Raw genomic sequence first — 17,687 nt, forward strand, 5'->3', positions numbered from 1 at the left:
AATTCACACCATGAAGTGTCATAGTTCTGTGGCACGGCTTCTGCAATTAATTGTCACTGAGTCATTGCAGCCGCTTAATCCATTGGACCTGGTATTACATAACTCAGCTGTATCACTAGCCACTAGATAATATTCAGTACAGCCTGGTTCTTCTGTGACATATAACAAAAATTGGTGGTTTTTAACTTTTCTGCAATCCGGCTAGTGCGAGGGCTAGTGTCAGTCCTTTATGAATACATGGTAACTATAGCTACATTGTTACAAAGTTCCCTGTTACCTGGTAAAATTACTCACCGAATAATTTTCTTATGGGTCTGAAGCTTGGAATTCCCCTTCCCTTGAGCTGACTGATTGCTATAATTTAAAAACCGATGGTCTACGGAATCATAATGTGTGAGATTCTATCCGGATATTAGCAATACTTGGGGCTTCATTTCATTTTGGCTATTGTGTTTTAATTTTTTGGATTATGCTCGTGTGTTTGTGTCTTACGAACTGGGAGCAATTCTCATAGACCGAGGGACCGGTGTTAACTACTATTATCAAGTAAGACGTTTTGTATCGAGTAAGGCATGAATATATACTTGGAACATTAACACGAGGGCGGGACTGTCTTTGCATCGCAAGCTATCATGAATATGATCAAATGACCCTATGATGGCTCGTAGATGGCTAGGTTATGGTCAAAATTATATCGTTGCTTTCTAGGTGATAATTGTAGCCATGCTTGATTCTGTACCGTACTGGTTTATAATTTTTTTCTGAAATTTCCAGCGCCAAGCCATGACCGGGTAAAAGATACGCTGTTCAACAGCAGTGTGTTGTATGATTGGTTGGAATAGTGTTTAAAACCTTTGTCGTAGGTGTCAAAAATCGCTGTTACTTTCATGAAGGCTTTTAACTTCGCACTTTAAGAATGCTAGAGCTGATTAATTACGCGCGTGGATGTGTTGTAACTAGCTTTTGTTGACATCTAACCAAAAGAATGGCTGGCTACAAAGAAACAGTGTAGTTCAGCATTCATTGTTTATATAACAATTAACTTCCTTGATGGGTTGCCATAACAATTAATGGAGTTGGCAATAGCGAAAGTAAACAATTATTTTATTAGCTTGTCAACATCAATCAAATCACACCTCCAAATTGGCGCCCCACAGTTGACATTGGTGTTGTGTTTGTTTGGACAGGATGTACTACTGCACAAACTTGGCTCCCCTGCTGTGTGGACTACTTACCCTGGGTAAGTATTACTGCACATTGCATACTTCTAGATAACTGAGTGCTCATTTTAAACACTTAGCCCTGGCTCAGTCACTTCCATCAATCACGCAACATCCAGAAGATGCTATTGTTAGACAAGGCTCTAATTATATACTTCGCTGCACAGCCACTGGAGGTCAGTTAAGTGCTTTGTGCATGGAGATGTTTACCTGACTGGATTTTGTAGATGGTATTATGATAAAATGGAGTCATAACAGAAGTGTAGTAGTGCCAGGCAGTGGCAGATTGATTCTGTCTGATAATTCATTACAGATACAAATGGTGGACACCAGTACTGTGGGACTATATGCCTGTCAAGCTTCTAATAGTCTAGGAGTTGTTACATCACGGCAAGCTCAAATACAACTAGCATGTAAGCAGTACACTAATAATATTATTATTACACTGGGTGTGTTAGGGCTTGTTCAAACGAATGGGACTACCCAGCCTATCAACCAGGAAATCACTAGGGCGATTGGAGAGACGCTGGAGCTGAATTGTGGAGAGTATACTAGCTTGCCAGGAGCATCGGTTAGCTGGAGCAAAAGGGATAGCATTACAAATGTTCAGCAGCCTACACTAGGAGGACAAACTGTTCAGAGCATTGAGACAGGAAATCTTTTCTTTCGTAGCTTGACGGAATCTGACAGTGGCATCTTTCAGTGCGTGGTCACTAACAGTTTAACGGACAATAGCTTGCAGGGTAGCTATCATTTAAATGTGACAGGTAAATTGTTTACTAGAGGGTGTACGTGTGTACTCATATGCAATTATTGTTATCAGGTACACCATCAGAGACTCCAACTTCCAGAGCAGCCTTTCCCCCAGCAAACAGTATTGTCAATGTTGGCAACACTGCCAGTTTTCAGTGTATCACAGTTGGAAAGTGAGTTAACAATCATTCTATTACCATTCAGTTAACTAATGTTGTAATATAGTCCCTTGCCAACTATTACATGGAGTCGGATTGTACAAGGAAACAACAATTTGTCGGCAAGCAATATTCAGATATCTCCAGACAGTTTTGTCCTCTCCGTCACTAATGTCCAGCAAGCTGATGTTGGCGATTACTTCTGCGGTGCTAGCCATGGTGTGGGGCAGCTGTTAGCCCGTCTTAAACTCAGAGGTAAAATACAGCACATGTTTGAATCTGATGTGTTGCTAAATTCTATGTCTTAGTGACCACACCTGGCTAACTCAGCCAAGAATTTTTTCTTAGCAGTACATTGTAGTAACCATGAGGTGGTCATGGGATAGCTGAATTAGGAGTTGTAGTTTACATGTAGTCTGGTCTTGTAGCTTGTGATCTCCCAGCTGTTCATTCTTGTAGTAGCTGTTAGACAATTATGAACAATGATAACAACTAGACCCAGAAACATGGGGGTACTGGATTATTCAATGCTTGTATTATTAGTAACACAATTATGCCTATAATTGGAGGGAGGATACCTTAAGTGAACCATAAAATTTACATACAGATAACTTTGTAGTTATTGTAGAAGTTATACATGTGCTAGCTCTTACAGCCACTGACATAGTGGTTTAGCTGTTATTCCAACAGAAGCCATAACTCCTGTCAGCTGCATTCCTGTTCAGTACACAATTTGAAGCCATGGTGTGTTCTTTGTTGTGTCCTTAGATGCTCCTGTGTTGACCTCCACCCCTGCTAACAGCCCACATCCTGTCAAATATGGTGACGATTTGCGCCTTAACTGTTCAGCCAATGGTAGCTTACCAATCAGTTTGAAGTGGTACCATAATGGGATCCAGTTAATGTCTGGTGGTCGAGTATCAATTGAGCAACTTGGAGAATTGACTGTTCGTAATACAAACACAAGTGTAGATGCAGGGATTTATCAGTGTTATGCTGAGAATGAAGCAGGTTTTGCTAATGTTGATATCCGAGTGGATATATTCAGTAAGTTACACAGTGCTGTATTTAAAGGGAAAAAAAGTATATTGTTTGTTTATTTTAGCTGTTCCACCATCTTTCACTGTTAGTTTACAAGACATGGTTATCTTTGAGGGAGATCAGTTGTTGTTACAATGCCAAGCAACTGGAGCCCCACCCCCTCACTATACATGGTACCGTGGAAACATAATGCTCGGCCAATCAAACCAGTATGATACATCTGTACCTGGAATGCTACGAATGGCAGATGTCAGTAGGGACCAAGGAGGTACCTACAACTGTTCTGCCATTAGTTTTGACAATGGAAAGCTTGTGGGAAGAAATAGTTCCAGTGCCATGGTCTTTGTGATTCGTAAGTACTCCTTGTGTCAATTTGTACCACAATATGGTGTCAAATGAAGTGACAGCCAATAGCCTTTTGTGATGCCACCACTCCCATCCACTACTGCCATTAATACATGGCTCAGTAATTTTCTATCTGGTTGGCTTCCCATTGCAATTATAATTGGTATTCAGTTGATTTTGATGTGGTGTGTAGTGAGTATTGTGTTTTGTTACCATGAGATGTTGAAAAATTTAAAAAAAAATGGTACAGGTTTGGACACAATTTTCCAACACCTGGTTTAGTGTAAACTGATACTCACAACGCAAGCCATCCAATAGAGGCTTTGGATCTCATGGTTAACAGAGAAATACCTTTCTTCTGCGATGTCCTTTCTAGTAAGGTGTCGTGATTTTAAAGGTCTAAATGTATGTAGACTAATATGAATGGGACCATGAACAAATTAATGTCCTGATTATCAAGGTATGAGGGTTAGTGTACTGTATATCACAGAGGCATTGCAAATAGCTCTGTAATTTGCATGTAGTAAAAGTTATTCTATATTCTAACTAGCTTGTATGTTGTTGCCTGTAGCTCCCACAATCTTCATAAGCACACCAGCACGTCAGCTAGCAGAGCAGGCAGGTAATGACATCATCCTTCCTTGTGTTGTCAGTGCTGACCAGTCAACAAGGATCACATACTTTTGGACTCATAATGAACAAGTGGTCACCCCCAACCGGAGAATACAGATCAACAATGGTAGTCTTATGCTCTCCTCACTACAGTCCAGTGATGAAGGACGTTACATTTGTGTAGTCAGAACTCAAGTGATGGCTTTGCTAAGTGCACAACCAAGATTGTTGTACTCAAATATCAGTATATTGTCTGTTTCAGGTAGGGTGATTACATGAGTATAGTACTTGAATGTTCAGTGAAACCTTGGGATAAGTTTGACATCTAAACACCTGGTAATATTACGAGGCCACCAAGTATACCTTAACTATGTTCAGGGCTTACTTGACACGGTCACTATAATGAGGTGGTCTTATTAATAAGGTCATGAAGTACACCTTAGCTATGTTTGGGACCTACTTGACATGGTCGCTATAATGAGGTGATCTTGTTTAAGAGAACAAGGTTTTAACTGTGTATAATGAAATACATTAAATAATGTGTAGCTACTGCTGACATATATACTGTGTCTTTTTATTTTGTGTTACATGTGACTATCTCTGTAATGCCTTTAGAAGAACCAGTCCCTCCTGGTCGGCCAGTGATTACAAAGATAGAACAGTCGTCAATGGTACTGGAGTGGCCATACGATGGAGATACAAGACTGATTAGCTCATTTCGGGTTGACAAACGAGAGGCAGGTACTGAGGATTGGATGGTAGTGACTACTATTGGAGCACGTGCCATGACACAAGTGAACGCTTCAGACCTTTCTCCCTTTACCTCATACCAGTTCAGAGTGGTGTCCATCAACAGCAACGGTGTTAGCTCTAATGGGGAGCCCTCAAATATAGCAACAACTAGAGAAGCAGTGCCCACAGCACAACCAGTAAATGTCAGAGTAGAGGAGAGTAACTCCACTGCCATTAGAGTGGCTTGGGAGGTGAGCAGTTGTGGTTAGGGGAGTGGGGGAGATTGACCATATCACTGATCCATGTCATGTCATATAAACCATTAGAGGAGGGGGCCATAACCCTATGGTGTGTGGTTACACAACCATAATGGTGCCAGATGTTGTTGTTTTTTTAGCTAAAATAGTCCACTGTGTTGCAATGGTTTGTAAGGGCTGGGACACTTATGGTATTGATATACAATTCTTTCTTGGTATTGATATGAGGTGTTAATTAGTTGAACATTTCTTTGACATCACAAGATGAATGATGATAGCCTCTTCTGGGAAGGGTAGTAGGGGTGAGATTAACAGTGTCACTGATCCATATCATGACACACAAACCATCATGGCATGCTTGACAGATCATGTGTACTTGTTTACATGTGAAATGTTGTGCTAATGTTACAATTTTATTTGGTAACATGTATAAAAGTCCAAAGTTTTGAATTACTTGCTGTGCGATGGGGTGTATCCATTCACTGGACTGGACTACTGGACTCACATAAAATTTGCTCGAACATATTTTTTCGACCACAAACACCTTTTTTCAACCACTAAAAGTAATTACATACCACATATGAGGCTAGGGCTCTCCATGGCTTGTCATATTAAAGAAAAATCTATCTTTTAAAATGTATTTATTAAGACTTTACAGCACAAGTGCGCCATGCTGAAGGTCTGTAAGATGCCTGTTTAAAGATAGCATGTTTGAAAAAGTGTTATAGTTTTGGTGGTTTATTTAATGGTATAACTTTGACCTGAACTCTTGTTACACTCACTGTATTTTTTTTTTCCAAATATGTGTAACCTTACCTTCGTGTTTGAAAGTGTGCACATTGGGAAGCTTAAATGTAACACTGCATACTCGTTGCTATTTACAAACATTATTAACCAAAGAGCCAGCAAAGCTAGAGTGAATGCGCAGGCTACATAGGTGATTTCTGTGTTACATAATGTAATTGCATGGTGTAAAGTGTATATATGGTGTGCTATTTTACAAAAGAAAGCAAGAGAAAATAGACGTGCAAACGGACATTGTTAGCAGTAGGCAAATTATTTTTGATAACGAACTGCACTAAGGTTTTAGTGCAATTTTTGTGATCAATGTACAAGTTTTATGTGTCATGGTGAATGGTGTCAGTTTCTAAGACACGTTTTAGTTAAGTTTGGCGATAAAACGTAAGAAAACAAACAAAAAACTTGAGCCCAGTAATATAGTCCAGTAGCCCAGTCCAATAGTCCAGTCCAGTAGTCCAGTCCAGTAATCCAGTCCAGTAATCCAGTCCAATAGCTAGTCCAGTCCATTGAATGGATACACCCCTGTGCAATGTTCAGTTTTCTGACTGTTTTTTTGGGGCGTTACTATTCAGTGGACTGGACTGGACTACTGGATTGGCATATATTTTGTTTTTGCACATTATATGGTTGGATCTATTGAGTTTTTCCAGTTAATGACCATTTGGTAGCCTGCAGCCCACTATTAAACACTGAATATGGGCAGTGAAATGTGTAAAAACTGACTTTTAATAATTATACTCCTGTTCAGTTATGCTGCTATACAGCATAGGGCTCGATATAGCACTTACTCCTTACTCTGTAATGCTGCTACATGACAGCGATAGTTAATCAGCAATCATCTTTCCAGTTGACTATGATATCCTTAGAACAAGCAAGCTGTGTAGTCTTTTGTAGCATCTATAGGGGCTTAGCTTTTTCAGCACTGGCGCTTAATATAGCTTATAATTCTAATTGTTAAGTCCCAGTGTTGAAATAGATGTCTGGCCACGAAAGATTACACAGCTCGCTCGTTGAGCCAGCTCTTCATAAACTGGAAAGATGATCGCTGAGTAACTATCACTGTCACATACAGCATTACAGGGTAAGGAGTAAGTCCTGTATCAAGCCCAATGGTATAGCAGCATAACTGAACAGTAGCAAAATTATTTAAAAGATAGTTTTTTTGCATTTCACTGCCTGTATTCGGTGTTTGCAGGCTACCAAATGGCCATTAACTGGTGAAACTCAATAAATCCAGCCATATAATGTGTAACAACAAAAAAAAGATATATGCCAGTCCAGTAGTCCAATTCACTGAATAGTAACACCCAAAAAAAATTTGTACTTGCACAGAGTTGTGTGCAGGTGGTCCCATGTGTCAAATTTGACTGGAATTGCTACAAACTTTTCATTTATTGAGTTATAAATTATTAATGGTAAATCACTTGTGGGAATAAGTTGAAAATCGATTTGCAGCTACTGTAGTCTACCAAACCATTCTCAGTAAAACAACCACATTGTACTAATACATTCAATAAATCAGCCATCATACAGTACGGTAGTATTGTATAGTAGGGATCATGGAGGTTTGGGCTTTCTAATCTTGTCCAAAAACATCACCCCAAACCAGCCTCACTTTTCCTTTAACAGCTCATCAGTATTGGTTAGGCACAACCAAGCCAAAAAATGTCTTACAACTTCCTATCAGTTTTTATCTGAATCTTCTGCCAACTGACTAACTGCCTGCCTGATGCCTCCAGGCAAGCATAACTCTCCTTGATCTCTTCACTGTTCAACATTGCTTCATCCTGAGACATTTCTTTTGCCAACTACAGTACATGCATATGTTCATCCTCCCATTTTTCTTTTCAAGTTCCACTATAAACTGCATAGGTGTTGGCAGTAATGTGTTGTGAATTTCCATGGATTGATTGCACAAAAACTTTTCGTACCGTTCTTCGTTTGTACTCTGTATAGCAGGTGGAACATAGTTGAAACTGAAGCGAAATGGCCACTTCATGTTTCAGTACTTAATAGTCGGAGTGTGTCCATAGTGAGTGTAGAGGTACTTCTCGTACTGTTCTAATGCTGTAGCATAGCTGAAACTGAAGTGAAATGGACACTTAGCATTTCAGTAGTGGATAGTTGATTGAAAGTCAGTTGCACAATTACTTTTTTTTATAAAAGTAAACAAATGAGTGGAAGTTGGATGTTATGCTACTTCTAAAAACCAGGCACCCATGCAGTTAATTAATACTAAATAAGCAACTAATCACCCACGTATATAATTTAGCTCAGCTAGATGATTACATTTGTAAATACAGGTGTACTGTAATTTGGCATATTTTGTAATTCATGAATTATTTTGTAGTTCAGGAATTATGTTGCTGTGCACTGCTAAGGAAACATATCTCTAACAAACCACGTTAAACAACTGCAAATTATAGAAGCATCTTCTCAACTTATACGTAGTGTATCTATCGTCGTTTGAGAAAGCGTTGAGGCTGCCCTTCATTTTCATTTGCAGGTAATTCCCCTTTCTCTTCAAAGGAATTCATTATTTCTGGTAGCCTATGAAGCCAGATACATTGTTTTTTGGTTGCTTAATGCCCATATAGCATGCTGTGAAAGGCATTCATAATGTTTTTAGGAACTCACTTTACCCATTTTTGAAGCTGGCACAAATAAACCACCTCATAGCAAAAGCTTACCTACCAGGAAGGTTTATATTGATTCTGTGCACCCTTCCTTTCACATATGAAGGCTGCTTTTGACACAAAACTGTTTGCTCACATGGGCGAAGTGAAACAGACACACACACACACACACACACTTTTTCCAAAGCAATTACAGTAACCAGGTGCATGCCCAACAGTCCGCTGAAGCTGGGAGTGTGCCTGGTTAAGTAGAAATATTAAATTTGAGTAGGAATCATACTGTAGAAATTTTAAAAAAGCAATGAAACAAGGGAGGTCATCTACACCTGTAGCTACTTACATCAAACAGCAGCCAAGCTGTGAAAAATACAGAAAGGCCAATAGTTGGCATGATATCTGTATTAACAGCCATTCCTTTTGATTTCACTTAAATCTCTGGCATTCCAGGTTGTTGTTTTCACACCTTGGGTGCTGTTTGGTGTAAACTGTTTAACATGTGAGGTGTTTATCAAGCACAGATCATAACTACTAGTTGTTAATAGTTTGGTTACATCGATTATAGATGGTTCACTCAGTAATGTGTTATTATCAAGTAGGTACCGTATATGACCGTATTAAAGCCGGGCTCAAATACACGCAGGGGCTCAAATATACGCCGGGTACAGCTAGGGGACTGTCATAATAAACGCCGGGGCTCATTTAAACGCCGGGATGCTAATGATATGCACTGAAAGGGGTTCTAAACTCGTGTCAGCTGCTAACTATACAGTGATGTCTCGTCACCAGTCTTATGATGTCTTGTCTTGTTCGACTATGCCTTCTCTTCTGGTGATGGCCATAGCGTATTTATCGTGGTCATTGTCATCTTTCCGCCCGACTTCCAATGTTTCACCTAGCAGAGGAGTCCAAATGGGTTTATGTACGTGATGGGCTATGGATTTCGTATTTCGTAGGTACTTGTACTGGCACCTGTCGAGTGGCTAGTAAGAAATAAATTCCTGGGTCCAAATTAAGGCCGGTCTCGTTTAAACGCTGGGTCAAAAATGATTTATAGGAAATAAACGCCTGGGCTTCTATACGGTCATATACGGTACATGACATTAGCTGTCATAGTTCTGTTTTGAATTTATATCTCTAACACAATAACTCCTTAATCGTTAGTATCATCAACCCTTTTACATAGTTTCCATAGCTACTGTTTTTTCAGACGACTGCCTGCTACTCCTAAGCTTGATATACACTTCTTTTGGGTATTTCCCCGTGTGTGCTAGAAGCATTTGTGGTGCATTGTGTATAGATAGTTTTATTTCAAAGCACAAATTTTTGAGGAACTGAATATCAAAGATGGCTAATTTCAATGCACACTTGCCATCAAAGTTCCGATAACTGACATGATGGTACAATAGAATAGGGAAAGATAACTATTAGAAATTTTGACTACTCTATTAGAGTACTTTAATGTTTTGTAGTTGCTCAGTGTATAGCAGAGGCAACTACTTTGGTTGCCTCAGCAATTGCTCGCCACTATTAAGGACAGTAGCTATACCATTAAGCTGAATGTTACAATAGTATCTATGACATTTTAACTATTTGATCTTTACTCTAGTGTTTTAGGAGAAAAATTTCTAAGCACTAGTGAAAAACTACCTTGGTATCGTCACGATTGGTATTCACAACAGAATCGTGCTAGAAATTAAACTAGTCCTTTACTTTACTTATATCTTATAATATGAACTCTTGCTTGTTCATTTATTGGATGCATGCCCTATATGGGACAGAAACGTGTTACCAAACTCCACCATAGAGCATGGGAACAGTTTTGCACAATATTGTCATGGACTACATTGCACTTTACCTTTTAAACTGGACAATTGGAAAATGTTATAGTGATCTTCATTGTGATGTAATTAATACAGTTGGTGCATATCATTGACTGATCACTATACTCTATCCATATTAGGGTAATAGACTAGTATTGCTATACCAACACCTGCAGTTGTGTGTGTAGTGTGAGCGTGCGTGCATGTGTGAGAGACTTGTCTCGGGCATACTGGCATCCATCATTGTTACTGTGATATCTTGTTTCTCCTAATTTAATAAATCCTTTGAAGATTGAGTCAACTTTCTTTCTAATTAAGAGAAACAATAGTTTTTTTTTGTCAAATAAAGACGGATATTATTTGACATAAAATTAAAGATAGTAATATCTGTTCTACACAAAGAGTACATAACATATGCAGTGATAAACTAAAGCATTTTTCTGTGTATAAGTTGATCTTTTGTATATCATCAATTGAATTGTCATCATGTGCTGAGTGTGATAACGTTCAGTTTAATACTATGGGATGAATCACAATGGAAATACGACCAATCAAACTACCAGGTCGGGTGTAGAGTAATAGTGGACAATCATGTTCTTTAGGGATTCACATGAAATATTTTCTGATGTAGCAAATTATTTTGTTAGTACATGTGCACGTGTGTCCTATCAGCATAAATTGTTATTGAAGGTAATGATTATAAACTTCTTATACAGTACAATAGTAGGGAGGATGATAAAGATTTGGGCTTTTCAGGCCAAAAAATTCATCCTACAACCAACCTCAATACCTTCATGGCACCTTGGCAGTATAACCAAGCCCAAAAGTGCCTTCAGTACAACCTGAAACATTTCCAATAGGTTACTACAAAAATTTTAACATGTTTAAGAAATTTATTCAGGGGAATTTTCTACTGACTGACTGACTGACTGACTGACTTCCTAGAAGATATACTAGTGAACTTTTTATCCATAATTGAGTCATGGACTGAAGTAGGGATCAAATGTCCACCATCATATCTTCTGGTAAAGGCGACCTCCCTTGTTTCACTATTTTTATTTCTTTACGGATCCCTAAAAATTCCTAATATTTTAATATGCACATAACAAGGTAGCCATGTTTCCTAACTGCCTACTCTCCGTCTATTAAGGATGATTTCCATATAGCTGCAAACTACCTGTGTTATTGCCTGAGTCACAGTGTCTATGGTAGCCTGCAACTTGCTGTGGTTGGCCTGTGAGATTAACGGTCTGTTTTTTCCATATTTTGTAAGTTTAGCAAACCTTGGAAATGACCCTGGCAGCAAAGGTACACCTTAATTTGTTACAACACGACACATTACAGAGCCTGAAATTATGGTTAGACATCTGCCATTTTCCGACCATTTCTAGCTAATGTCTGAACACTTTTTGGAAGATTTTGTACAGTACTATTGAGTATGTCTGACCAAATAATAGGATATGTCAGACCATTTTCAGAACATAATTTCAGGCCATGCATTACAGGTGTTTTAGTGACACTCTACGAGGGTGGTATACTTGTAGCCATTAACAAATCGTCCCGTCTGATGCCGGAAGAGCTGGGAAGGTTGAACCTCTCCCAACTTTTACAGTGGCTGCAACACAGCCATTGTGATACTGGTAAGGTATGTTTCAATATTGTTTAAAGTGCCCCCGTCATACCCCAGTAATAATCGCAGGCAATGCGCAGGCAGTTTGTGGCCAAATGGAAACCAGCCTTGCTCTGTAGTAGGTTAGAGGGAAGTTTATTGAATTTAACAAATAAGCAGCATTTTGCCACAATAGCTACAACTCAACAATACTTTCCATCTAATAAAAACATGTTTAGCTAATAACATTCACTAAACTTTTTTCTTATCAAACTTTATAGTGATGAGTTACTGTGTGTTTTCCTATTAGTATTCAGCTGGTTTGATTGTTTACACTGATAAAGTCTAGACCACTACTGCACCACTTTGGATTTCACAAATTTCATTGTCCACTAAAATAAAGTACTAGATAGCCACAACAGTGCACTTGTTCACTGTCAATGATAACTTACAGCGAAGCATTTCAATAGCTCTTAACTCCATTAGACTATAGGAGCAACATCTACATGTTGTGACTGTTATAGTACTGGGCCTACAACAATATTGTGTACTGCTCATGTGATGTGGCCACGCAAGTTACTAATGCTTCCAGTTTGTAACAATGTCTCCACCTACGTAATATCATATGTGACCAGGCCTGCGAAAACAGGGCATGTGGGCACAAACTACACTCCATCACTCTACAGGTCATATCTCAGTACTGAAAAGGTATATTTCCATTCTGTAACTTGCATCATAATGCCAATTAATTGCATACTAAGAGCTGAAAATTGCAATTCCATAGCATAATGGTAGAAAACGTTATGAGTGATGAAACTGTAAAAAAGTAGGCAAAAATCATGTGCCCACATGCCCTATTATCGCAGGCCCGGTCACATATACTATTCCAACTGTTACATGATGAGACTATGATATGATATTAGGATGTAGTAGTGTTACACTGTCAGTATCCAATCGTGTAGCACCAATCTGTTATGTCATATGATATGGCTAGCTAGTAGGTCCCTGTCTCATTCACCATATGGTGTAGAAGAAGCAGCAGAACAGCTAGAAATGTCGTTTTGCTATTAGTATTAAACCCATAAACCATACTAGTGTTATTAATCACCATAGGACAACAACTGAGATGAAATAGGCCCATTGTGTATATCATGTTGCTGTTTTTTTAAATATTGGTTGCAGAATTACCTTCAACAGTAAAATGTTGGCTTTGTTTTTTATTTGATTTTTTCAATTTTGGAACATTTTTTTTACTATGAAAACTAGTGCTTGTTTATTGTACAATTCTTTGGAAAGTTTCACAAGTGGAGTAACAAAGGAGCCAACTCGTTTATGTGCCTACCACCTACCCCTCCCCAATTATATAGGACAATATATATTTGTTGTTAGCAAATAGCCAAGATGTTTGAGTCTTGCTGGTCAATGATGTGACAAAGAAAGAACTAACGCAACAATCTAGGCATGTCCAAAGGCCAAACCTCTTGATGTCACAATCTAGACACTATCAAAAGGATTCACAATCTCAGAAAACATTTTATGTGAGCCCAATGGATCCTGCACTGGTGGAGGGATATTTAAGTTGTTTAATTGTATGGTGACTGATGACTATAGTTGCTCACCATACACATTATATGTTGTACATGTAGCATCCTCCAGTGAGGTTAAATGATGATAGTGGTCGTAATGGGATCATCACATCATACCAAGTGATCTATAGTCCAGTCAGGGGTAGTGGAGTCACTACCACTATAGAGACTGGTAACAACAATACTGTGATAACACTTACTGGACTGGAGTATCAACTGGTTTATAGAGTGTCTATAGCTGCCAACAATAGTCAGGGAAGAGGTCCAGCCGCTATCGTAAATCTCCCAACCTTGGGTATGTCATGTGTCATTATGTGTGGTGTGTCATGTGAACTTGTTAGTAGTGATATATATATATAGTACTTGCCATAAAATGAGGTACTGTATTTCCTTGGTTAAACACCACACCTCAATAGTAGCCACACTTAACTGGTACCACAATCGACTTCAAACATAAAGTTTATACATCAGTTTCAAGCATTGAGTGGTGGAATAATCACTGCAAATTTTTGGAACTAAGGTACTAACCATTGCATCATTTAACCAAATAAATACAGTAGATGGCTGGAACAATGTGTAGTATTCTCTAGTGTTGATGAAGCTACTAGTAGCCGTACCATTTAACAGTTTGTACCTTTTTGAGTAACTATATTACCTGAATTCATAATCTGTGAACAAACCGGGTTGAAGTGTGGTATAATGAACACGGGAACTTCATTATGGGAACAAGTATGATTTCCACAATCTTTGTTTTGATTGGGACATGGTCTTTTATAAATGAGGTACAGTAGCACCTATCCAAACAGTATAAGTGACTGTTCTATTAGAGTATTTCATCACCATGTGTATGTTCTATTAGAGTTTTAAATGGAGCTCTGTATTAATAGTACTGTATAGTAGGGGACCACAAAGGTGTAGGCATGGCCCATGACAAAATCACCCAAAAACCAGCCTCGATTTTCCCTGACAACGATGAGGCAGTATTGGTTAAGTGAAACTAAGCCTAAACAAACTTTCAGATTGACTGAAATGCTTTCAACAAGTTGCTATGGAATTTTATTTAAAAAAATATTAAACCAAATTTTCTACTGACTGACTATCTGAGTAACTGATTGAGTAACTGACTGACTGATGCCTTCAGACAAGTGTAACTTATAATGGCTAAGGCTACGGGCTTGATTTTTTCACTGTTCGACATCGCTTCAACCAGAGAGGTGCCTTTTGGCATACTGCAGTACGTACAGTGCATTCTTCATGGATTTACCAATGTCCTCCTTTGTGTCCCATTCATCTTTGCTGACAGCGAAAGGTGTCAAGTTGGTATTAGCACGTGATGGCATCTCTCAGGTCGTAACGGAAATCGCCCATATTTTTCATAGTGGCTACTTTGATTGCAGAGGTGCTTTTCGAACAGTTCTTGATTCGTAATGCTGTGTAATGGGTTGAACATAGCTGACAACGAAGCATAATGGATACTTCACTTTTCAGACGATAATTGATAGCTGGGGTGCGCGGCACCATTCTTTCTTTTGATGTGGTATGCGTGGGTTCACCAGTCATAATAACTTTATTTTACAAAAAAAGTAACAAACACAAACAAGTACACAAAAAAAATTTGGAATTTTAGAGTAGGGACCATAGCAGATCGATGAAAATACTGAAACAAGTTGGAGTAGTGTACGAAATTAATCACAATAAGAAATGTTATATCCCTACTGTGCTCAAGGTACAATGGAAATTCACAGTAGGGATATAACACTTCTTATTGTTTCACTATACTCCAGCTTGTTTTAGTATTTTTATCAATCTGCTATAATCCTACTCTAGTTGAAAATTTCAATTTTTTTGTGTACTTGTATAAATGAATGGGCTTCACTATCTCATCTGAACACTTTTATGATTGAACTGGCACACAGGTGTTTGGATAATGGAAGTCACTTTGCTACAAAACTGTGGAATTTTCTGCTGGCTAACTTACTGATATGTTCAGATTAGCATAACTCGATAACAGCAAAGGCTGCAGGCTTAATTCTTTAAATTGTTAGACATTGCTTCAGCCTAACAGATGCCTTTTGGCACATTGCAGTATGTATTTACAATGCACACATCATGGATATCCTCTTTTGTGTCTCATTTCTTTTCATTGACAGCACAATGTGTTGATTCATAATAGCACATGGTGCTGTTCTTTGTGTTTATAATGCTGTGTACTGGACTATCATAGCTGGAAAAGAAAAAAAAGCATAATAGCCGCTTCACTTTTCAGTATTCATACGGTATGGTGGGAAACAAGGGAGGTCACCTACACCTGAAGATATCGACTTTTTAATAGTTGGGGCATGCATGTCTGGTGCCATTCTTTCAGGTTCACCAGTCATAAAAAAGTAAACGGACAAGTACTATCAATATCCCTACTATAAGATCAATATCCCTACTATAGCTTATTTTTTCCTTATACTTGTATACTCTCAAAGATAATCAGTTTACAGTGACGACATGTTATAGGTGCAGTCACAGGATCAGAGGATAAGATTCACACGGAGACATGGTTCATTGTGTTGATGATATTGATAGCAGTAGGTGTGGTTGGGTGTCTGCTAGTTATGGCTGCATGTGTAGTTCGGTCTGTCAGACAGAACAAACACAGTGAAGGGAAATACAATGGTGAGTATAGGCTGGTATGATGCTATAAATGTATATTGTTTCATTGATTCCTCTTGTTCTGTCTAGTGGAAGGTATTAAAGATGGTCACATCACAACTGGTGTATTAAACAAGGATGTAGTGCAGGATTATGAGAACCGAAGAACAGCTCATTTGATGAAGTAATTATTGAATATTCTTCTCCTTGCCAAATGACCTGTTTTGTCCTTGTAGGTATACTCTTGGTAATGAATATCGTAGCAATGCATCCCTCATCACTGATAATATAACTGTTGATGCACAGAGTAATGCAGCATCTACCCTACCTGCTCCTCCCTATATACCCCCTCCATCATTTGAATCAGTAGGTCACTGCTCCTCCCTCTCCACCATCGACAGACCTGTAGTGAGCAGGGGAGGCAGCAGCTGGAACAATTTTGTAATAGCTGAGAGTGATGTGTTTGAAGAAGCTAGTTCCATTGACAAGCCACCACTTGACTCTGACAGTGATGAAGATGATGGACAGAATTCTGGTAGTGTGTCAACTTCAAACAAGTGTGCCACATTTGTATAGCAGCAGCAATGAGGGCCGGTTACTCACAGTAGTAGTATAACTACAATAATTTTTTTCACTTATAATTATCATCACTCATTCTTCTCAGCATATTGTACATAGCCCTAATAGTTGTATATCATGTTGTGTGTTTGACTGTAAATGTTTACTAAAATTGTAATTAAATTACGTAACTAGCTACTCCAATCAGTTGAGTATTTTATATACTTGAATGCTGGACTTCAAGTGGAACACCTACTGAAATAATCCAGAGTGTTTTTGTAGGATTATGCAATTATTTGGTTAATGTATGATTAAGTTTCTAACAGCAAATGTTTATGTAGCTAGCTGCTTTTAAGAGCTAATCAATTTTTAAAATGTTTTTTCAACAAATTTTCATATTTAAAATAATGCTTCAGCTACCCTTCATCTTGAGGTCAAGTTGTGACATTCTGACATTATAATATTCTACGACCGTCATCACCAATGTGACAATTGTCAACATTAACTAGTTTAAGTACTCTAACAGGTAGCCTAAAGGCACTACGGCTAATCTACTCTAATAAAGCACTCATAAAATATAACAGTCAAAAACGTAAACAACTAAAATACAATCTAATCGAAGTTGATGACTTCATCCATTCATAGATGTTGACTGTGTTACACAGTATATGCATTCTACTCCTGGCAGAAGGTCTGTAATGGTTAAGTTTGTACACTAGTTTTCTGAAGCCTCAACACTGAAATTAGTAAGAATCCTATTGTGTATAGCTATTAGTAACACTAGACTATATAGCTGTCTACACCGATGACATTTACAATTTTAGATTTTTCAAATTTTCCTGGGGGAACATTTTCTAAAAGCTCATGCTTGGCAGCTTTGCATATCATTGCTTCAAGCACTGTGTGAGTGTTGTGACAC

General features: G+C 38.4%; 1 protein-coding gene across 2 annotated transcripts; it reads left to right on the forward strand.

The window, feature by feature from the left end:
• Positions 1–389: 389 nt before the first annotated feature.
• LOC136260643 (contactin-4-like) lies at positions 390–16,972 on the forward strand. 2 transcript variants are annotated; one of them, XM_066054463.1, is made up of 15 exons: positions 390–546; positions 1,188–1,240; positions 1,301–1,396; positions 1,448–1,633; positions 1,679–1,987; positions 2,044–2,146; positions 2,199–2,386; positions 2,900–3,178; positions 3,237–3,524; positions 4,089–4,391; positions 4,745–5,112; positions 13,631–13,865; positions 16,076–16,234; positions 16,301–16,394; positions 16,447–16,972. In XM_066054463.1, exons 2-15 carry the CDS (start codon positions 1,189–1,191, stop codon positions 16,784–16,786), a joined length of 3,000 nt encoding a protein of 999 aa, XP_065910535.1. In that variant the 5' UTR covers positions 390–546; position 1,188; the 3' UTR covers positions 16,787–16,972. The 2 variants fall into 2 exon arrangements, with proteins under 2 accessions (XP_065910535.1, XP_065910536.1); XM_066054464.1 differs by having other exon boundaries at positions 396–546; positions 1,112–1,240.
• The last annotated feature ends 715 nt before the right edge of the window (positions 16,973–17,687 follow it).

This window comes from Dysidea avara, chromosome 7 (assembly GCF_963678975.1).
Source record: "Dysidea avara chromosome 7, odDysAvar1.4, whole genome shotgun sequence".
Taxonomy (NCBI): Eukaryota; Metazoa; Porifera; class Demospongiae; order Dictyoceratida; family Dysideidae; genus Dysidea; species Dysidea avara.